A 19,389-nucleotide genomic window follows, 5' to 3' on the forward strand; every position below is an offset into this window, starting at 1 on the left:
ATGCTGGGGCACCTTGCTGTATGTATTTGCTGTCAACACAGTGCAGACCCAGCATATGCTATTAAGAAATCATCCTTGCAGTTGCATTTCATCCCTATAATGCAATAATTATACTTAGAAGCAAGGGATGTGTAAGTAGCATACACACTGCTTTTGTCCCTCTGTTTGACCAGACTTCTCCTATAGCGAGGAATAAGCTCCCATGCTCTCAAGGCAGGACAGCATGGAGGCTCTGGTAATACTAACCTATGTAGAGAACCCCAAGTTTTAGACACGTGCCCTGAAAAATTGATTTAAAGCAGTGGAAGGGCCTGAATACAATAGTGGGAAAGGACATGATCCTGAAACTGCAATTTCTGAAATTAGTGGGCTTTGACAATGCCAGTTTCCACCCTCTATGAAATAGTTTATTTGTAATAGACAGTCCACACAATGCCATAACAAAGTGATTTTATTGACATTCCTCCATAGTGATATGGTTGAATAGAAAGCACAGCCTGAGTATCATGTGACATTTTTCTGTCAATAAAAGCAAAATCAGTCCAATAATGAGGACCTTTCCTGCCACTGACTTTATGTAGTCTTTAACAAAAACCGTAACAGACATTTCCGTTAGATAAATCGGAAGCTGCAGGGAATTTGGCTAATGGTACAATATTTACTATACCTAGTATCTACTATCTACAGGAATCTGTTTTTCTACTGGAACAAAAGAACTACATGACTCACTAGTGAGAAAGTAACAATCCAATCTTTTGGACCTTGTGATAACTGGAAAACCTATCCCAGATTTAGTGTATTGCAGTAGTTTTATCTTTTCAAAATGAACACTGAGGTACAGCAAGAATAATAAAAAAGCACCGCATTTGTTGTAGAAAGATCTGTTGGTCTGCATTTGACTGAAAGCGTTTATTCTTGACTGGGAATCCCTATTAATATTACTATGGAGACAGGGCAAATATCATTTCAACAGAAATTAAACAGATCTCCAGTCAAATTTTTTCTTCTGAAATTCCATGGACTGTCAAAGGATTAACAGTGAAGGACGAGTTTAACCTGTCCCCTGTCCATTTATATTTTAGCCTATTTCAGTTTTGATTTTCATGTTCAAATTCAGTATCCTATTGTTTCCAACTAGAGGTATGTCAACTCTTTGTTACAGTGAAACTCAAACAACAAAACACAATCCCAACAAACACTCCCCTCCCCACAGGCCATCTCTCAGACTAGACTACAAGCTCAAACCTCAGATACAGTTCATTCAAAAGTTCACGGGCAATTGAGCAAACTGGGTGTAAAAGTTCCCCTGTGTCAGACCTGTACAAAACTCATGATTTCTCCATTAGATGTTAGATGTAGTTTGGACCACTCACTTCTTGCCTTGTGATAGCCATGGACCTCTCTGGAACATAAAAGTCAAGTTTTGAATATGCACAGACTGAAACTGAACACTTATGTAACTTACTGCAGACTGAAGTGACAGCATTTATAATGTTTAGACCTGACACTGTTAACACTAAGATACAGATGTTTGTACTGGATCAAATCCTGCATTGCTCATGAGGTTGAACAGTCAGTGAGACTACTTCAAGCTGGAAGACCTACTGATGATTTGAAATGCCTACTTCCATTCTCTTATCTCCAGATTAATGCTAACAGGATTTCAAAACCAGAAATACCCCCTTCCTTCCCTTTACCATTAATACCATCATGACAATAATTTTCAAAAATGTATGGGCCCTCTGAAACCATTGCCAGTATTCATTGCTCCAATCAAAAACTAGAATTCATGAAAGCTGTCAGATTGGCTTTTCCATTTTCACTCACATTTTAAAAATCTAATGATGTTGATATTGTATCCCAATCTAGCCACCACCAGGTAGAAGAACCGAAAAGATTATTTCACTGTAAATCTGCTCTATGGAATATCTTCTAGTCTTTCCTGTGGGAAACAATGAAACCAGAATTTCTGTAATCAGCAGTCAGTGTTTTACAAATCAAGATGCAGACCTGGGGAGTAACAGCACTTGAATCAACAGATGAACTAGGAAGGGTATGTCTTGCATATGCACCACAACAGCAACAAAGTCAATTAATTGCATAATGGGCAGGTTAAATAACAGGCTGAGGGAGGTAGGTTCCTCCCTCTCTCCTGTGAGCACCATTCACTGCCTCACTCTGACGCTGCAGATGCACGGCTTCCCCCTCACTCCAGGCTGAGACTGGATTCTGCCCATGGCATGACACCAGGAACGGAGAAACACTGTGAAACACTGATCCGGATATCAGAAAGATAACGTAGGAGTTTGAAAACCTATTGGGGCAGGGCATTTGGGAAGAGAGAGGGATAGGCCTGGAATGGCAGAATACAGGAAAAGCCACACATGGCATTTTCTTTCACTTTGCTTTATGAAAACAGTCAACCATCTCTATTCCTGGCCTTAGATCAAAAAAACTTTCTAGGAAATCTGCATGACTTTGTCAACTTAGAAAGCAGCTTTTAAAAAATATTAGGCTGTGTGCTTGAAAGACAACTTGGATCAAGGATTTTGATGGGAAGTAGCTGGCTATGCTCTGTGTTTCCCAGAGGAGCAACACACAAGGTGCTTGAGATGGCATCTGCCAAACATAATCTGGTTTAGTGTGTGATGAGTGCCAGAAAGTGTTGTGAAGAAGAATTTCAGGAGAAAGCCTTCTGTATTTCATTTAGTGGAGCTTGATGCTGTCTCTGAAATACAAACATCTTTTATTATGCTACAAAAAATAGTTTCACTTTTTTGTAATAAAATATAGATTTAAAATACTTAAAAAAATTTAACTATACAGTGTTGTAAAGATTGATTTTTTCCCCCCACTTTTTTACTATGTTATTGAGACAGCTCTTTATTTTCCTTGGCCAAACATGGACCAACCAGTTGGATGCTTCACTTTCTTCTAATGTTGGAAGACATCCAACATTTGACATAGTACAGGTAACTTTATAACATCATCAGGAATAAATTAGGAACCATACAAGAATCACTGGATTTGGGGGCCCAGAAGTGAAGAGGCAGGAATCACATACATTGGAAGATTTCATGTTCCTGGTGTGACTTGTCCTGATGAAATTCATGTGCACATGACAGATGCTCTGAGAAAAACATTAATTTTTCCATCTCTCTGTGCAGTGAGCTGGTCACATAGAATCAATGCCTGAGAGCTCATTTATGGAAACACTAAACATCATTTTCAGTGTGGGGTACAATGAAGCTGGCCTGTAGCTGCAGCCTCTGTTTGCAACTGTAATATTAAACAACAACATATTAAAACATAGATTCTCAGTAAAAGCCATACAGTAAATTAGCATAAAAGTTGCTGAAATGCCACAGAAATCGAATGAAGGGGCAATTTAAGTATTTCAGATTTTAATGTACCAGTAAAAAAAAAATTTTTTTTTTTAAATTTCTTTGCTTAGAAATATATTTTTGGGTCCATAACCTTTCAAATACCTACTGACCTAAGAATAAAAGCAGGAGAAAGATCTAAAACTCTCAGAACACAATTTTTCAAATGTGATAAGGTTCTGTATAACCACCATAAAAATATGCGAGAATGCAGAGTCCAATTTTTTTTCCTTTGGAGAAAAAACTTAAGATGAAATGGCTGTGTTAGATCTTGAAATGGTCTCCTGGTTTTACAGTGATCTAAAGCATAACTAACACAAAACTACCAGTAACAAGCCCTCAAGGGGGTGTTGTACTTCATACAAGCTGCTGAACACTATGATGTTACCTTCTCATGTACCTTCACAAATCTGTCACTTTGCATTTCTTGCATCCTTTAACATATTTAGTGTCAGAAGATACTTTGTATTTCCATTTCCCAGTTAAGACAAACACTTTCAATCTGAGATTAGTTTTGGAAAACAAGGGCAGCAAGGATTAATAACTAGAATGTAATCAGAGCAGTAGTTTGACGGTAAAAGCCTCAGCAAAATCCATCCAAAGACAAGCCTACTGCTGTTTTCCTTTTTTCCCCCCAGATTCAGAGTTGGAAAGTACACCAAACTGAAGAGGGTTATGTCTGCAGTTACAAGAGCAAGATCTTTAGTTTAGTGGTACTTAGAATCACTGGAGGGCCTTTGGGCTTCCTCCAAGAGGATGTACACCAAAATCTTAACACCCAGAGAGTTATAGTTCCCTTCATACCTGACAAACACCTTCATTCACTGCAGCTTCTCATTTGACAGACCCCAGACAAAAACATTCTGTCTACAACCAATCACTCTTGAGGATATGGACTATTCCACTGAACAAGAAAAGAGAAACAACAGAACTGACAACCGCCCCCAGCAACCATGGGTTAGCCCAACCTAGCAAAGTAAATGGCTTCTGACACAGGGGATGGGATTGTCTAGACTTGTCATTTGGAAACAAACATTTTAAACATCAGAAAACAAAGATCTGGTAAACAGAACCCAAGGGTATTCATAAGAGTAGAACATTCTTCTTACTTCCCCTTTTCCTTGTCATATACAATACTAAGGTAAGGGAGCCTTGTCCTTTATGCTACATAATAAAACATCCTTCTTGAGTGTGCACAACCTTGTGCTTCTTGTGTGGTAAACATTACAATGGAGATGCCCCTCCCGATAGCTCTGAAGTGCGAGTTCTCTCCAGTACTGGCAAGCAACAATCATAACAATCGCCGTTATGCTTTGCATTGCATTACAGGTTGGTGGTGGTTTTTTTACTTTTTGAAGGTCTTATCTGCACCATGTATCTGGGCCAGTTCCAGCTGATACAACTGATGTGGATCATGAGTTCATATATAAAAATTTCAGTTTTGCTCATAGGTGTCTTTCAGATGGACAATACATACAGGGAAAATAGGGATGGATGATGATATATTTGACCAGCTCCTAGTACTGGTTTCAACGATTAAGAAGTATGATGGGCTATGAATTGATTTAGAAGATATGGGTATATAAAAGCTTGGAATGCTTGATGAAGGGTTTTTTTTAAATTTTTTTAATCAACGTATCTGGAAGTAAACATTTATTAACATTTGGTCAAGTGTAGTGTAACTTGCATTTGTATTTTCATTGTTATTAATGGAGGTATGTAGAGATATACAGAAACCTTGAGACAGTTGTTTTTCTATTGCATACAGACTAGCAGTCCATTGGAAACAGAGGATGAAAGCATGAAGGTTAGATCATAGAGGGTGGCAGTTCTTCATGCACGGCTTTTGTTAATCTTGATTTTTGTTTTGTTTTCAAAAATAAAAACATGGGAAACCAAGATCAAATGACGGTGGACAGGAAAGGTGACATCATCAGCCATAAAAACACCAGAAGTGCCTGAACCCCCTCATTCAAGTCCAAAGGTGCTAGTTTCTTCAACAGCTGTCAGCAGCTTTTCATACAGCATAGAATATGAGGGGTAAGGTGGAAGATCCAAACGGTTGAAACATGTGTGTGCCCTGCAAAAGGAAAATATGCTACATGTTAGGCTGAATCTTAGAAACTTGAGAAAATAAGAATTGAGAAAACTAGTTTCTACTGAGACTCAAGACATTCAAGTTCACTCAAAGTAAAACTTTTTAATTCCATCAAAATATGAGGTACTGAAATGTATGTGCATATACATTTCAGTATAGAATATGTTATATAGAAGACACAAGCTAAGTATCAACATAACATCTGATATTCCTCCTTCGGATGTTGCAGGGATCTTGTAGGATCTTGACGGAGAAGAATGCTGGAGGGAGGTCACTGAGGAGCTGGGATTTAGGGCCTGATAGAGAAGTTCATTACTATAATTTTGGTTGCTTCAAGATTTTTTAACAAAATGGCACTCATCTGTACATCCAACACGAGCTGTCAATAAGCTTTGCAGCAGTGGACAAACACAATGTGATGGAATACAGTGACAGAATGGGCTGAGCGTGTGTTTGCAGTGAGGCAGGCCTGACTGCTAAAAGACCATTCAGGGATCTGCTAACTGAGGAAGGAAGGCTGCTGAAAATATTCAGCAAGTCAGCTGTTGGCCATCTGCTGCAAGTCTGGCCTTTAAATATTATTTATTTGTAGTACCCAAGACAAAAGCAAAATATTCTGTGCAGAGCAAGCTGCAAACTTGATGACCATCTCTTTCCCCAGTTTTACCATTACATTTACCTAACCTTCTATTTACATTGGCAGCACCTTCAAAAAAAGCCATGGAATGGGTTCCATGCGTTCCTTCTCCCTGCTGCAGCTTTTCTGGCAGCAGCAATTAGACCCAGAGGCAGACAGCACTTCACTGTGGGAGGTGCTATACAAATATGGAGTAAAGAAACAGTTCCTGCCCCAACAATTCAGCCCCAACTGCACAGCTCATTCAACAAATGGACGTGGGAGGGGCACATTTTCCGTAAAATTGTTTCAGTTTTTTTTCAGTCAGCTTTTAGAGTTTTACATGATGATAACAATATTTCTATTTCCTCTTGCTCACTGGGATAAATGTGAATTGACAAAACTTTACAGAAGGAAATGTAGCCTCATTGGCTAAAAATGTCTGAGCTTCTGGCCCCTAGTATTTTTAAAAGCCATGGAGTTGTTTTACTTTGAGCCCTTCTATCTCAAACTTTAACTAAATCCTACTTCTCTTACACTGAAGCAGCAGAGCTATCTTGGAGAAAATTACACAAAGCCATGCTAGTCATCTCTTAGGCCACCCACAAAGTGAGAAAGACATAATGCTAGTACATGGGCTGGCCTGAGACCTGTAGATTCAGAGGAAGAGCTTTATCAAGCACTAGTGGGGAATCTTTAAAAGCAATCAGGCAACTGAAATAGCCAGAGGCATGTAATCGTCACTGCATTACAGAATTTCAATTAGGAGAGCTTCTACCATCCTTTTACCCCTTCTGAATGAAGATTTGGTAGCTGGTTAGTCTCAGAAGTGAATACAATAAACACAGAATTTGTGGAAATGAGCTCGGAATGCCTGAGTTAGTGAAAAACAAACATTAATAAAGCTGTTATTTAATTCATCTCTTGAAATTGAACATGGCAGCTCATGTGTATTATCCATGAGTAGCCCTGCAGTATTTATTGTTCATCTCAACAATCTTTGGCAACATAAGTTGTTTCTACAATCCATTGGCAATACTATCAACCACTGGGAGTTAATCAACAGCATTCTCATAGTCCATTCAGAACATGGTTATCACAGGCAAGACAGCCCCATGCAGAGATAGCCAGTCTTGAGGAGCTCAGCTGCTGGGCTCCAGAATTGGAAGTGGCACAGCCATGGTGGTTCAGGTGTGAGTTCTTCTAAAGTAGTTTTGCAGAACCAGACCTCTGTATGGCACTCAACCACAGCACATTTAACTGTTTGAGACAACAGCATCTCAGACACTGCTGCTGTGCATCCTCTTGTGTGGTACAGACGTATCCACAGCCACTGACTCTGGTGTTTACTTTCTTGCAGACATTTATCTTGACTGATCATTATCCATCTAGTTTCACTCTGGTTATGAAACAACCCTGCAATGCTGTTGACTTTTAGACATCCTTGACCGAGCCAAACTCAGAAAAAAGATACATTCCTTTTCTTACTATGATGTTTACAGACATGGGCTCTTCTATAGAACGTCTCAAGGAATTTATTGAGGGGAACAAAGAAAGGAAAAAATTGTTAACATGTCTAGAAACACTGAAACATTTTGCTAAACAACACTCTTGTGTTCTCCAGCTTAACAAATCCACAGAAAAAAATCCTTGCACTTCAAAAAAGGTCATCAAATTTGAAATGAAAAGAGCATTTCAGAAGCGCTATCCAGGTAAAGTTTACACTTCTACCTACTTATGGTGCAAACCACAAAAGATTGCCAAGGGCAAAACCTGAGTTCATATTCTGGTTTGTGAAACAAATGTGGATCTACTGCAACTCCAGTGATGCCTGTGAAGCCCACTCAGTCTTAAATAAGGATAATTATGTGCAAAACTGTCTGGTTTTTATCATATATTGTGTGATACTGCAATAAACAGGGCAATTAAGAATCAGTGATACTTTCCATAATGCCCACTGTTGTCTAACTGTGCTTCATCCTCCAAAGGGGTAAATTCCTCCTGAATTATGTTGGCCTCTTACTGCTGATCCCAGTGAGAGTGACTATAGTGAGCATAATCCAGGGAACACTTGCCACACATACTGGAGTGAAAACATCACATCAGTAGTGCATGAGCACACAAAACATCACACAAGAGCACAGCAAAGAGAAAATATTTCTTCCCTTGATTTAAGCTTCCTACCACATAAGCCTGCTGACATATGAGATGGTGTTCAGGGAATGTGAGGCCTGGAATAAGAATTACATTGGTAACAGCTTTTATGGGAAGGATTCTGGCTTCTCCAGAAGAAAATGCAAGATAAAGTAATGTAAACCAACTCTGACCCTCATATACCCTCATCCTCCAGTAAGTTAGGCAGTAAATGGACCACTTAAAATTTCATTCTTCCTGGCAGTCTGTCTTTATTGCTTAATATAGTTTTGGTGGGCTTGAACCTTTAATCTTGCTCATTGTTCACAGTGCTATGCTATTTCTTTTCTTCTAAGAATTCTTTCTAAAAATTATAAGCTTTTAAGATTTTTGCATTCTTCTTTTCTTTGTCACTTCTTTTATTCCCCATAAAGATGAGAACCCAAAGGCAGTAAAACTGGGCACAGAATCCCCTGCTATCTTAATTATACCTTGAAACTATCTGCTAAAGTAAGGCCTACATTCTAACATAATCATGCCTGCCAGGCAGAAACTGGGCAGTTCTCCTTTTCACCTTGCTTTCGTTAAATGAGCCCACAAACCCCCCTTGATCAATCTGAGAACCCACAAGTAGTAGCTTTTGTTCCTTTTGTCTGTAAGAGGGAACACTTACATGCTGTTTGGGAATCAGTGTTAAACAGATGAATGTAGATTTACAGCTGATACTGCTGTTGTATTGAAGAGGAAAGAGAAGATGGATGGTAAGAGACAACGAAGTCCATGCACTCAGTCCATTGGTAAAGAAGGAAATTATGAGAATAAAGTTCTTTGTAGTCACACAGAATCTTTGTTTTTTTAAATTATTACATGGGATTCTATGGTGATTAAATAGTTGATCATCCAACAGAGAAGAACAGAATTCTTTTACAAAAGATCAGGTATTTACTAGCACTGGTAATCTGCATTATGCATAACACACTACACTGCTGAATGAAAATCTCTTCTGATGAAAGGGGAGTTGCAGCTCAGCACTGTTGGGGAAAGTGACCTCATTGCGTCAAATGTGATTATTTGAATCCCTGGGATACACACTGAGGTCCTCACTTGATACTCAAACAGACATAATCTTGGAGCTGGCAGGAGTTTTTGCCAGGTGAGGAGTGCAGCCACAAGGTGGGACAGTGGCATTTGTAGGCACCAAACACTTTTTCCAGCTGAGGATTTAAGAAGACTGTTTAAGATAACTGTTGCCTCCTACAGTTATAGTAGAAAGCACTGTTCTTAGCACAGGTCTGTTTTGGGCCAGGAGTTCTGCTCCCATGGTGCCAAATGAAGCTCTGCTATTCCAGCTAGAAAACCAGTGGCTTTTCATTAATGTTTGCTGGGGAACAAGAATCCATCCTTGTAGAACTACCACTAAAACTGATTCCATTTACAAACCTACATGACACAGAAGAAGTGAAGAGAGGATTCCTGCTTCAGAAGAGGGTGTAGCTGCAAAAATTCTCCAACCATCTCCACTCTGGCAACCAGTTAAATGTGTAACACCTTCATTTTGGGACAAAACTTTCCATATTATATAGGAAGAGTAAAGCTCAACCTTGATGAACAAGTGATTGAACCTGCTATTTTATATGACAAGTGATACCAGTTTGGAAGAACTCATGATGCAGATTTACACCGACTGATCTGCAAAGCTGGCAGTCTCTTTGGAACCTGCTTTAGGGTCATTGTCTGAAAACCTAGGATTAAAGCAGCATCTCTGAGCTGTATGGTGCCTCAACTTTGTAATATATGTGATCTCAAAAGTAAATACAGATAGGAAAAATGTGTCTGGCACATGTGCACACCCCAGAAATAAAATAGTGGTGTAATCTCACTCAGTCTTAGATGAACATATTACACCACAATTACCCTGTTCATGCAGGGAACTGGTACTAATGAACAAATTCACCAACTTAGAATGAAGTTACTGGATGTTCAACCTTCCTGAAAAAGCCTTGTTTACCCTCAGTGCTTTCAAAAAGCACTCTAAGTGTCATGTATTATGGCTATTATTTGAAAAGTGTTTCATTTTAGAAATTTACTCCATGCCTTTTTTCTGGCCTTGCCATGTTGCTGTTGCAAGTGCAAACAGTACTAACCTATGTGGTTTAGGTGTTGGCACATCTCTGCTCACTATAAGCAAATGGTAGTTGCATGCTCCATTGCCCAAGTGTAAGGGATATTTGCCAAAATACCTCAGCCATCTGGAGCAGAAGTAAGGGAACAAAGGAGTCGTGGATTCTCCTGATACAGCTAAAAGTTCTCTACACTTTGTACAGCAGTTAAATTGAGAAGGGAATTTGTTGTGGTTTATTGTAAAGTTAGTTGCACTCATGTCACAGGATTAAAAGGCTGACAGGATATGACATAAGTCTTTTTTAGCCTGTAAGTCTTAAGTATGTAAATAAATCTAAATAAACATGGGCAAACCATAATCAGGTATTTAAAATACAAGTTTTAAATAATGCTCATTTAGTTGCTTAACTAAGGATTTAGGGAAGCTCCAGGTTCAGTCTGTGTGTTTTATGCATTTCTTAGCACTGGGTATACTTGGCAGCACCCCATAATTTTATAAGAATGCAGGCAATGATTCATGGTGATCAAGCTGTGTTTATTTCCCATGAGCAAGTTTTCTTTCTTTTTCCCCTGGCTAAAATGAATGCAGAGCTCTAAGAAATCTAACAAGTGCTACCAACTTTCACCTGGAAAGGAGGCCTCTGTCAGGGAGAGCAACTCATTCAGAGATCAGCAGACAAACATAAAATCTCGAGGCTAACTGAATGTGAGTCAGAAGTAGTGCCTAGGTTCACAAAGAAAGTTAAACAGAGCAGAAAGGGGCCAATTACCTTTTCAGAACTTGACGGGTCACGCCAGGGCATTTTCTGTGCATGCACCAAGGTCCACCCTCCCTTCTCACCCTGTTGCACCCCAGAAGGAGTGCAAAGAGAGCTCTGCAGAAATGCTGCAGAGTCTGTGGCTGCTGGTTACTGACTGTCTGCAGGCAGTAATGTCCTCAGTAAGCTCCTAAACCCTTACATAGAACCTGACTGTATAAATATACTGCAAAAGGAGGATCTGGACTACAAATAGCAAACTGTTGCTCGCAGGCTTTCTTACCACATTGCTGGCTGGAGCTCAGATGGCATGAGTCATCTCACTGACCTTATATGTTTCCATCTTGTTTTAAATCTCAGTGCCCACATCTAGCTTCATGCAGTCTCCAGTTCTCCATATAATCTCCATAGTGTCCTTATGGTGGATGGACACAAACCAAAATGTACCAGCTGTGACTCAGCCAAGCTACTTCAAAAGTCTGTGTTCAGGTGAGATGAACTGTTCCCTGAAAACACTCCCATTTCCTGACTTTAGAGGGAGTCCAATCGAAGATATCAGCTCTGAATGCCTCCTGATACAGTGCCTTGGCTCCAGTTTCTGCATCTTCCACTGCATAAACATGGGCTAGAGCAGACTTGGACTGAGAGGGTGACCAGATTTGGACTTTACCTCTCCAGAGGACTCAGGTGTTTGCTCAAGTCTGTCTTATGGTACATTCCTGGGCAAACAACATGGAGAGTGAGTAATGAGAAAACTGGACCAGACCCTTGGTTAATTGATTGTCTGACTATATCTGCAAGGTCTATGCAATGAAATTTTTGCTCTGTGCCATACAAGTGGCCTCCTTTGCAGTGTAGCTGAAAGCAAATGATAAGAGCAGGAAGAAAGCATCCTTCGGAGGGCAAATGTGATATAAAAGGGCCACTGTAAAAAAAGTATCTCAGAGGCACTGAAATGTTCTGTAATACCAATGGGGCAGAGCCTCAGGCAACTGTCAGGACATTCAAGAAAAGGTGACTCACTTCAGTAAGGAAGGATGAGTGCTGGTCACCCATAAAGAGGTAAAGCAGAACTCATAGCTGAAACCATCAGTGGCTGTGCCATCACTCTCTTGGGTGGCCTGAGGCAAGTCCACCCCTGCCCCTTTGTTCTGAAAAGGAAGATGACCCCTTCTTTGGGAATCACTGCCAAGTCTGTTGATTCTGTATGACATTATAGCTCATTTGCTCCTAGCTGGCTGACTGAACTAGATGCAACAAATTGGATATTATCAGTGAAGTTCTGTCACTAAGCTTCTTCATTACAAAAAAGTGGAACCATCAGAGTAAATGAAGGGATTACACTCAGGTCTCCAGCCAAAACTCAGAGACAGATTTTGGCTTTCATGTCTCTGTAAATTCACAAGTATTTTTGCTAGCATTTTGAAAGTAAAGGGAGCAGAATCAATTGACAAGCTCCTGTTGATCTGAATCTGTTCCAGAATCAAAATAAGAGAACTAGGTTTGAACCTATGGAAATCTTAATCTTAACCATTTCCAAAGATTTCAAATAGTTTGAATTGAGCCTGCAAATCAAAAAGACAGCAAAGGAAAACGCTTTTCTTTGAACGTAATTACAGAACAACAAACTGATCATTGTCTCTTTGCTGTTTTTTTTAACTTGTCCTTACTGTATTCATTAATTGACAGAGAGATAGAACGAAGTACCAGGCCTCTGTTCCTAACAGCCATTCTGGCACAAAGTCCTGGTTGGGACGTACCTTGGGAGGGAGGTGATTTTCCCCCATTTCTCTATGCAGAAGCGCCGCAGGCCGTTGCTCCCTCGGAGAGCGGCAAAGCCCTCGTAGGGCACACTCGACGTTCCCGTGACAAACTGCAACAATCGCAGCCTCTGCTCATTGTTGAACCTCTCCACGGCCGCCCAGAACCACCGGATCACGATGTGCCCATCATGGTAGCCTACACCAAGCAAGAGAAATAAAAATCACTCCCTCCTAACTGAGAAGAGCAACACTGAAAAATATTCCCATTAGCATGGGGCAGTAGATCTCCTACTGGAAAGATCCTGGCCTAACAACATATCTTGTTCTTCATGAGCAGTAGATCCCAGCTTCCATTTTGTCCTGGCTGTGGATACTATAATACCACTAACTCATTTCGGACCCCGAAACTCAAATATCCACTTGAGATCCACTGGTCTCTCACAAATCTCTTGGCAAGAACTGGGGTTACGTGCATGCGATATTAAAGACCAACAGCAATATGCCACACAGCGTGAGTCTTAACAAGCTAACAATTTCTGCTCCCCAAGTAAATTCTCTTTTGGATTGCAGTAGTGTTTGACATATGGAGAGGAGTTTGCTGCCATAAGTCCTTCCCTGGCAAACTTCCCACCTGAGGGGCTCTGAGCCTTGGTTTGTGCCAGTGAGAGCCAGCATGTACCAGGCTGAATTTGTTTCAAAACTTAGATATAAAAATGTAGCTGGAGAATAACACTACGGACCAGCTGTGCTTGTGGTAAGCTGCATACTTCAAGGTAACCCAAAGGCTGGGCAGTGACCAGCAAAGACTGAAACCTTGTATTTCAGGGGAGGATATGTGAACCACAGGAACTTTCCACTTGTGGTGGAGAAGTGGTGGATTTCACATTTTTCCATCATCCAAGACAGCCTGGATAAATCATTCTTTAAAGCAAAACCAGACCAAGGAGCAGAGAAGGGAAAAAAATCCAACTTGACATAGTTTAAGCTAAGGGAACAGTTAAACAAGATATGTACATTGTTGAAATGTAATTGGGAACTGTGAAATTCAGCTCCTGATTTTAGCTCCCTGCTAAAACCAGGAGGACTTGTGGAACTACTTTCTGTGAGGCTAAGAGTTCAGTCACAGTCATCTTAGATGATCTGTAACTTTTAGATCTAATTGTGCAAATCCTTTTCAGTCCTTAATGGTCAAAACTCCTTTTAACTCTGCAGGAATTGAATAGATAAAATCTGGATAGAAAAAGCAGAACCAATTTCAGTAGTATAACACCACAACACCTGAGCTCTTATTTGTTTTTTTTTTTTTTAGTTATTCTTCACAATAACTTCCTGGACAAAATAGGGCATTTTCCCTCAGGAAAGACAGAAAGAAAAGATGGAGCAAGACTTCCATGTTTTAGACTGAAAGAGTCAAGATAGTAGTAAACATGAGCAGGCACTTTACCTCCACGATATTCTGTGTTGTTCCGCCAGTCATTGAGATCTATTTCTGCAGTGCCAGCTATAACTAGCTCCAGTTCTCTGGCATCAAAAACAGAGACAAGCCTGGAGTCTACAACCTGGAACAAAAACCACCTGTAAGCACAGTTCAGACTGGAAATGAAGCAAAGTCTTATAAACCTATGGTGGCAAGCTCTTTATCCTGACAAAGTTTGAATGTTTGCATTCACATGTTTGTGTATGATTAAGGAAGGGCAAGAATAGGTGACTACATGGGTTGGTCAGCAAAGCCCCAGGTTTTAACCCAGTCCTTGTAACAGTTCTGCCAGAAAGATGTTCTCAGATCCAGGTCTTCAGCAAAGATAAACTGCAAAATCCAGGGACAGCAATGGAGCAGTATCCAGGAATACCAGCAGCAAGCTTGGACTGCACCCACGGACTGACTTACTGGAACAAATCCCTGAAGACACAGTGTGTTTCATCTGATTCTCATCAAAGTGTACAATTCTTCACAATCTTTCTTTGTCAGGGACCCCTAATCCTCACCCCAAATCACAACATGGCAGAACAAAATTTGCAAATGCCTACTTCTCTCACTGTGTGAATGGAAAGCAGTGTCATTCTTAACTCTTGATCATACGTAATGCTTTATCACATTCAGCAGACACATTTCTTTCCTTTTTCCTTTAATCCTAAACCCGCTATATCCAAGTTCTCTGTCTCTACAGACAGAGATCCAAGAGCTCCAATTCCTTGCTGTTTGTGTCTGTTTAGTTGCTCTCCAGGGTACCAATGAAGCATTTAACCAGGGTGCTACTCATTCAGGTGAAGGAGGGATGCCTGTGGAAGCATCACTTTGCCACTTACTTCGTAGAAGCCACGGACCAGCGCCTCTGTTTGCTGGACCACTCCTCGTTCCACTCGCCACTTTACCATTCTCTCGATGTACTCCTTTTTGTTCTTTTCTGTGACTGCTGTATTTGCCCCTCCAGACTTCAACTCTCTCTCTGTCACCTACAGAACAGAGATAAACAGTGGTGTAGCTTTGCATGGATCATGTTGTGTTTCAAACACGAGATCATCCAAGCCACAGAACAGGAAACAAGAGGATAGAGAGGCAATCACAGTATTGGAATAGCAGACTGCTTGGCCAACTGGAAGGGATATCTACTTGTCTGTTAGGCAACAAGTGTTGCCCTTCCCCAAGTGCTAGTAAAAGTGTTTACTCAGAAATGCAGACAGCTAAAGAAAGTATCATAAAATGAGAACTCCCAATACACTACCTAAAACAAGACCTGTACAGCAAGCCTGCACAGATAAATAGTCACTGTGGGGTTCAGAGTTTTGTGTCAGCCATCCAAACCTGAGAAGAGTTTATAGTGTAAATAACTTTTTCTTATTTTAAGCAAGAGCTGCATAATTTCTTTGCATTTTAATAGTTAATTTAGTTGGCTTGGGTTACTAAATCTTGAGATTGAGAAGAGATTTAAGGAATCAATCTGGATCCTACCCAGCAAGCACATATGCCTCCTCCCATGTGACAGAAAATTGTATTTGTCTTTCAATTATTTTCACACTCAATTTAGTTGATTTAAAAGGAAGAATATGTTGCTCTTGTCTTCAGTTTTCTGCTGCTATAACAATGACATCCACCACAGACAGTAAATGAACTGTATGAATACATATTCATTACTAGTATTATTTATATTATTATCTATTTATTAGCCCAGCAGACAGCAAACATCATAGGCAGTATTTAGGTCACCTTACTTGAGGGACCTATTGCAATATTATGAGTTAAGAAACATTGACTGAGTCATCTAATTGGTAGCTTAGTTGAGAAACAGCAGGAACAAGTAAAGCTGGATGGAAGGAGTTAGGAATTCTTAGCTGGTTCAGGTTAAATTCCCAAACATAGATCATTGCATCACCATTATAAAAGCAATGCTGCATTGTCCAGACAGCAGGGCTCTGGCCCTGCTACCATGCTGTATTCTTCAAGGCTGTGGGGCATTAAGGTGTATCCGCCAATCCAAAGACTAAATGTTGTCTAGCTTTAAGCATGACCATAATTCCAGATGTTCAAAGTTTCCTGTGAGACTTCCCACAAACACCTCAAAAATGATTGTTTTTTTAACTTCTCATTATTTGTATAAATTCAAATACTATTAATTATCTATGATTGGAGGCTAGCAATCAATAGCAATGTGTCCCTATTTTGGGGATTTTGTTCTTAGGGGCATTAACTGCAGCTGTGAGCTCCAATTGAGAATCAGGGTTCTGACTAGCGAGAAGACATTTCAACCAATGTAGCTCATTCTTTTCACCTGATGGGAACAATTGCCAGGGCTCAGAGACAGGCTGTATCCACAGAGAGCTCAGAAGAACACTTTTTACTGGGTAAAAGCATGAGAAAGTACTTTGGGTCACAAGCAACTGACACATCTGTCTTATAAGTGAAATTCTCAAATTGTCATTCCCCCACCAGTAAAAATGTGTAATGCTTGATTTGACACTGTATCACTGCTGTTACAGGAGTGCTCTGGGTTCCAGTACACAAGAAGGCTGGAACTGACATGGAGTAAATTCTCCTTAAGAAAGGACCAAGAAAGAGGATTTGGCCTGAAAGCCTTAGAAGTTCAATACACATCAGAGATGAGACAAGAAAATGTGAAAGCAGCAGTAACTGGTTCATAATAAAGTCATTGTGGAAGCAGGACAGAAGGGCTGTAACCATCTACTGTACAGCTTCTCAAGGAGGCCGTTTATTTCTCGTTTTCCTTACCCAGCCCTTGAAATCCATCTTCCCAAATATTAGCAGAGCTCCCACTGTGATCTACACTTGCACATGTACCAAGCAAAGCAATGCTCAGATGGCATTTAAGTGGTTAGATACTCTTGGCATGGAAGAATTTCCAACTAGGATCCATCTGTGAGCATAAAACATGACTGAAATTCTTTGTTATTTTGCTGTCAGCACTTAGTAAATTTCAAGAGGAAAATCTTACTTTCACTTAGGACACTTGGATTCTGACAGTTGTAATTCACAGTGAGAAGCAACCTTTCCCTTCATTATTAGTTCTAGCAAGGTCAGTGTCCAGTACATAGACAACAGCATCAAAAGGTACTAGACAACAGCATCAAAATCCAACCTTTAGCATTATTTTGCTTTTATACCACAGCATCCACAACAGATTGTAATTTTCTTCTATTCTATTTGGAGCCATTTCTTATCTTCCACAACAGACTCCTATGTAACTGTTTTCTCTTTCCTTTGAGGAGAGTATAACGAGTAATTAGTGTGCCAAATGTTACCTTCAGATGCATCGGGGCAACTCAGTTCTTTTTCAACTTTGTAGTCTTCCCTTGTAAATACAAACTTGTCTCATCTGCCTTTGTGAATATGTCTGTATGTTTCTGTCTGCCTTTGTGTATTAGTCTCATGTAGCCATACCTTCCAGGGAAACCCACTTTACTGTCAATTCAATGTCATGCAAGCTCTCAGTTCCAAGTCCATGAAAACCTCCTGCATTTGAGTCTGTGGAAAAACAGTGTTATTGCTCCTACAGATGCTTCCTACTTTAATTCTTCTGCCCCATCCTTTTCATCTACCCTTAACTCTGCTCATCCTTTGTAACCTTTTGCTATACTCAGGCTAAATTCAGTTTTTAATATACTCCCTGAAGCCTTGCTTGCTTTCTGTTACTTTAAACCTCATAGCTGAGCAGGACTGGAATTCCTCCCCTCAGAAACTTCTCTAACTCTTCCCTAGTTCCCAGAACTACCCTAGCTTTGTGCAAACCCTTCAGGAAAATTAACTGTCAAGTGGTGAGAGCCATTCTTTGGATATTCCTGTGGATACATAGGTTGTGATGATTGGGAATGGAGCTGCAGCTGAGCCTCATCCCTAATGGACTACAGCAGTGTAGGGCCCGTGAACAGTATGGAAGGCAAAGAAACATGGAATGCTGATGTGTATTGACCAATCACAAAAGGGCAGTGAGGGCACACAGGTGTGATGCATGTAAGATAAAGGGTATAAAAGGTCATATTCCACCTGATTTCTCTGCTTCTTTTGACCCTGTGTATCTGTTCCTTACAAGGTATCTCCATCCCCTGAGATTCTGCAGAGCTTGGTGAGCTTGGTTCTTCAGCCTCTCTACTTTTCAGTATCACCTTGGAGATCCTTAATCATGGTCTGAATATTGTTTTGATTGCCTTCAAGGCTTCCCAGAGACAGTTATAATCCATCATGGTTTGCAACACCAAAGAGCACCAGGGCTTCAGTGCAACCCAAAGAATCCCACAGGAGCCATTTATTCTGATTGCCAGACTGCACGTAAGCCAGCGTTGCACCCTCCCTAAGGCTATAGTGATCAGCCAGGTTACAGAGAACTGTCTGACTAAGGTACAGCTGAGATGCAGAAAGCACAATAAAGGGACGTACATACCAAGTTGTTAAATAGGTGCAAGGTAAGTAAGAGACACAGGGAGATATTAGACAAAATAGTGGTAAGGATTGCCAAGTCCTACACCACCTGTCAAATGTTTTTTACCCCTCCTAACCCATCCTTTCAGTCACATCAGCTTGAAGTTACATTGCTTGCATTCACCAAATGCCACATCTGTGTGAACTACACCCTGGAGAGAAGAGCTGCACTCCAGAGAATTCCTCATGCTCATCAGAGTGTGGCTCAAAAAGCCCGTAGGGGGGCTGGTATTGTATATTATACACCCTAAGAATAAACATCTGCCTTGGAACAGGTGGCTTGAAAGAAACAGAAGGTAGGAGAAGAAAATGTAATTGAAAGGCTAAAGGATCTGTTCTGACAGAAAGATGTTCATCACGCTCAACTCTGTCAGCTTCAAATTTGCTTTTCAGATGTTTTGCATAGCTATGCTCACCTGTCCAAACACCTCCTCGTTCACTGTGAAGGTTAAATCCAGGATATCTGTGATATTGTTATCCTTCATCCACTGCAAGCTCTGATGGAACTCTTCATCCAGGTACTCTAAGTCACTTAAATCACATGGCCTGATTGCAAGACAAGAAAAAATATATGGTCCTGTGACTACT

At 40.4% G+C, this 19,389-nt stretch overlaps 1 protein-coding gene across 1 annotated transcript in view; it reads right to left on the reverse strand.

Annotated features, from left to right (window-relative positions):
* Nucleotides 1-449: 449 nt before the first annotated feature.
* HECW1 (HECT, C2 and WW domain containing E3 ubiquitin protein ligase 1) overlaps nt 450-19,389 on the reverse strand; it is a 252,394-nt gene continuing 233,454 nt past the window's right edge. The window contains exons 24-28 of the mRNA XM_058825358.1: nt 19,218-19,347; nt 15,180-15,326; nt 14,317-14,431; nt 12,870-13,068; nt 450-5,463 (exon numbers count right to left, since the gene is read on the reverse strand). Coding sequence (XP_058681341.1) covers nt 5,352-5,463; nt 12,870-13,068; nt 14,317-14,431; nt 15,180-15,326; nt 19,218-19,347 — 703 coding nt within the window. The 3' untranslated portion in view covers nt 450-5,351. The remainder of the gene's footprint in view (nt 5,464-12,869; nt 13,069-14,316; nt 14,432-15,179; nt 15,327-19,217; nt 19,348-19,389) is intronic.

The sequence above is a fragment of the Ammospiza caudacuta genome, chromosome 1, assembly GCF_027887145.1.
Source record: "Ammospiza caudacuta isolate bAmmCau1 chromosome 1, bAmmCau1.pri, whole genome shotgun sequence".
In the NCBI taxonomy this organism is placed as follows: Eukaryota; Metazoa; Chordata; class Aves; order Passeriformes; family Passerellidae; genus Ammospiza; species Ammospiza caudacuta.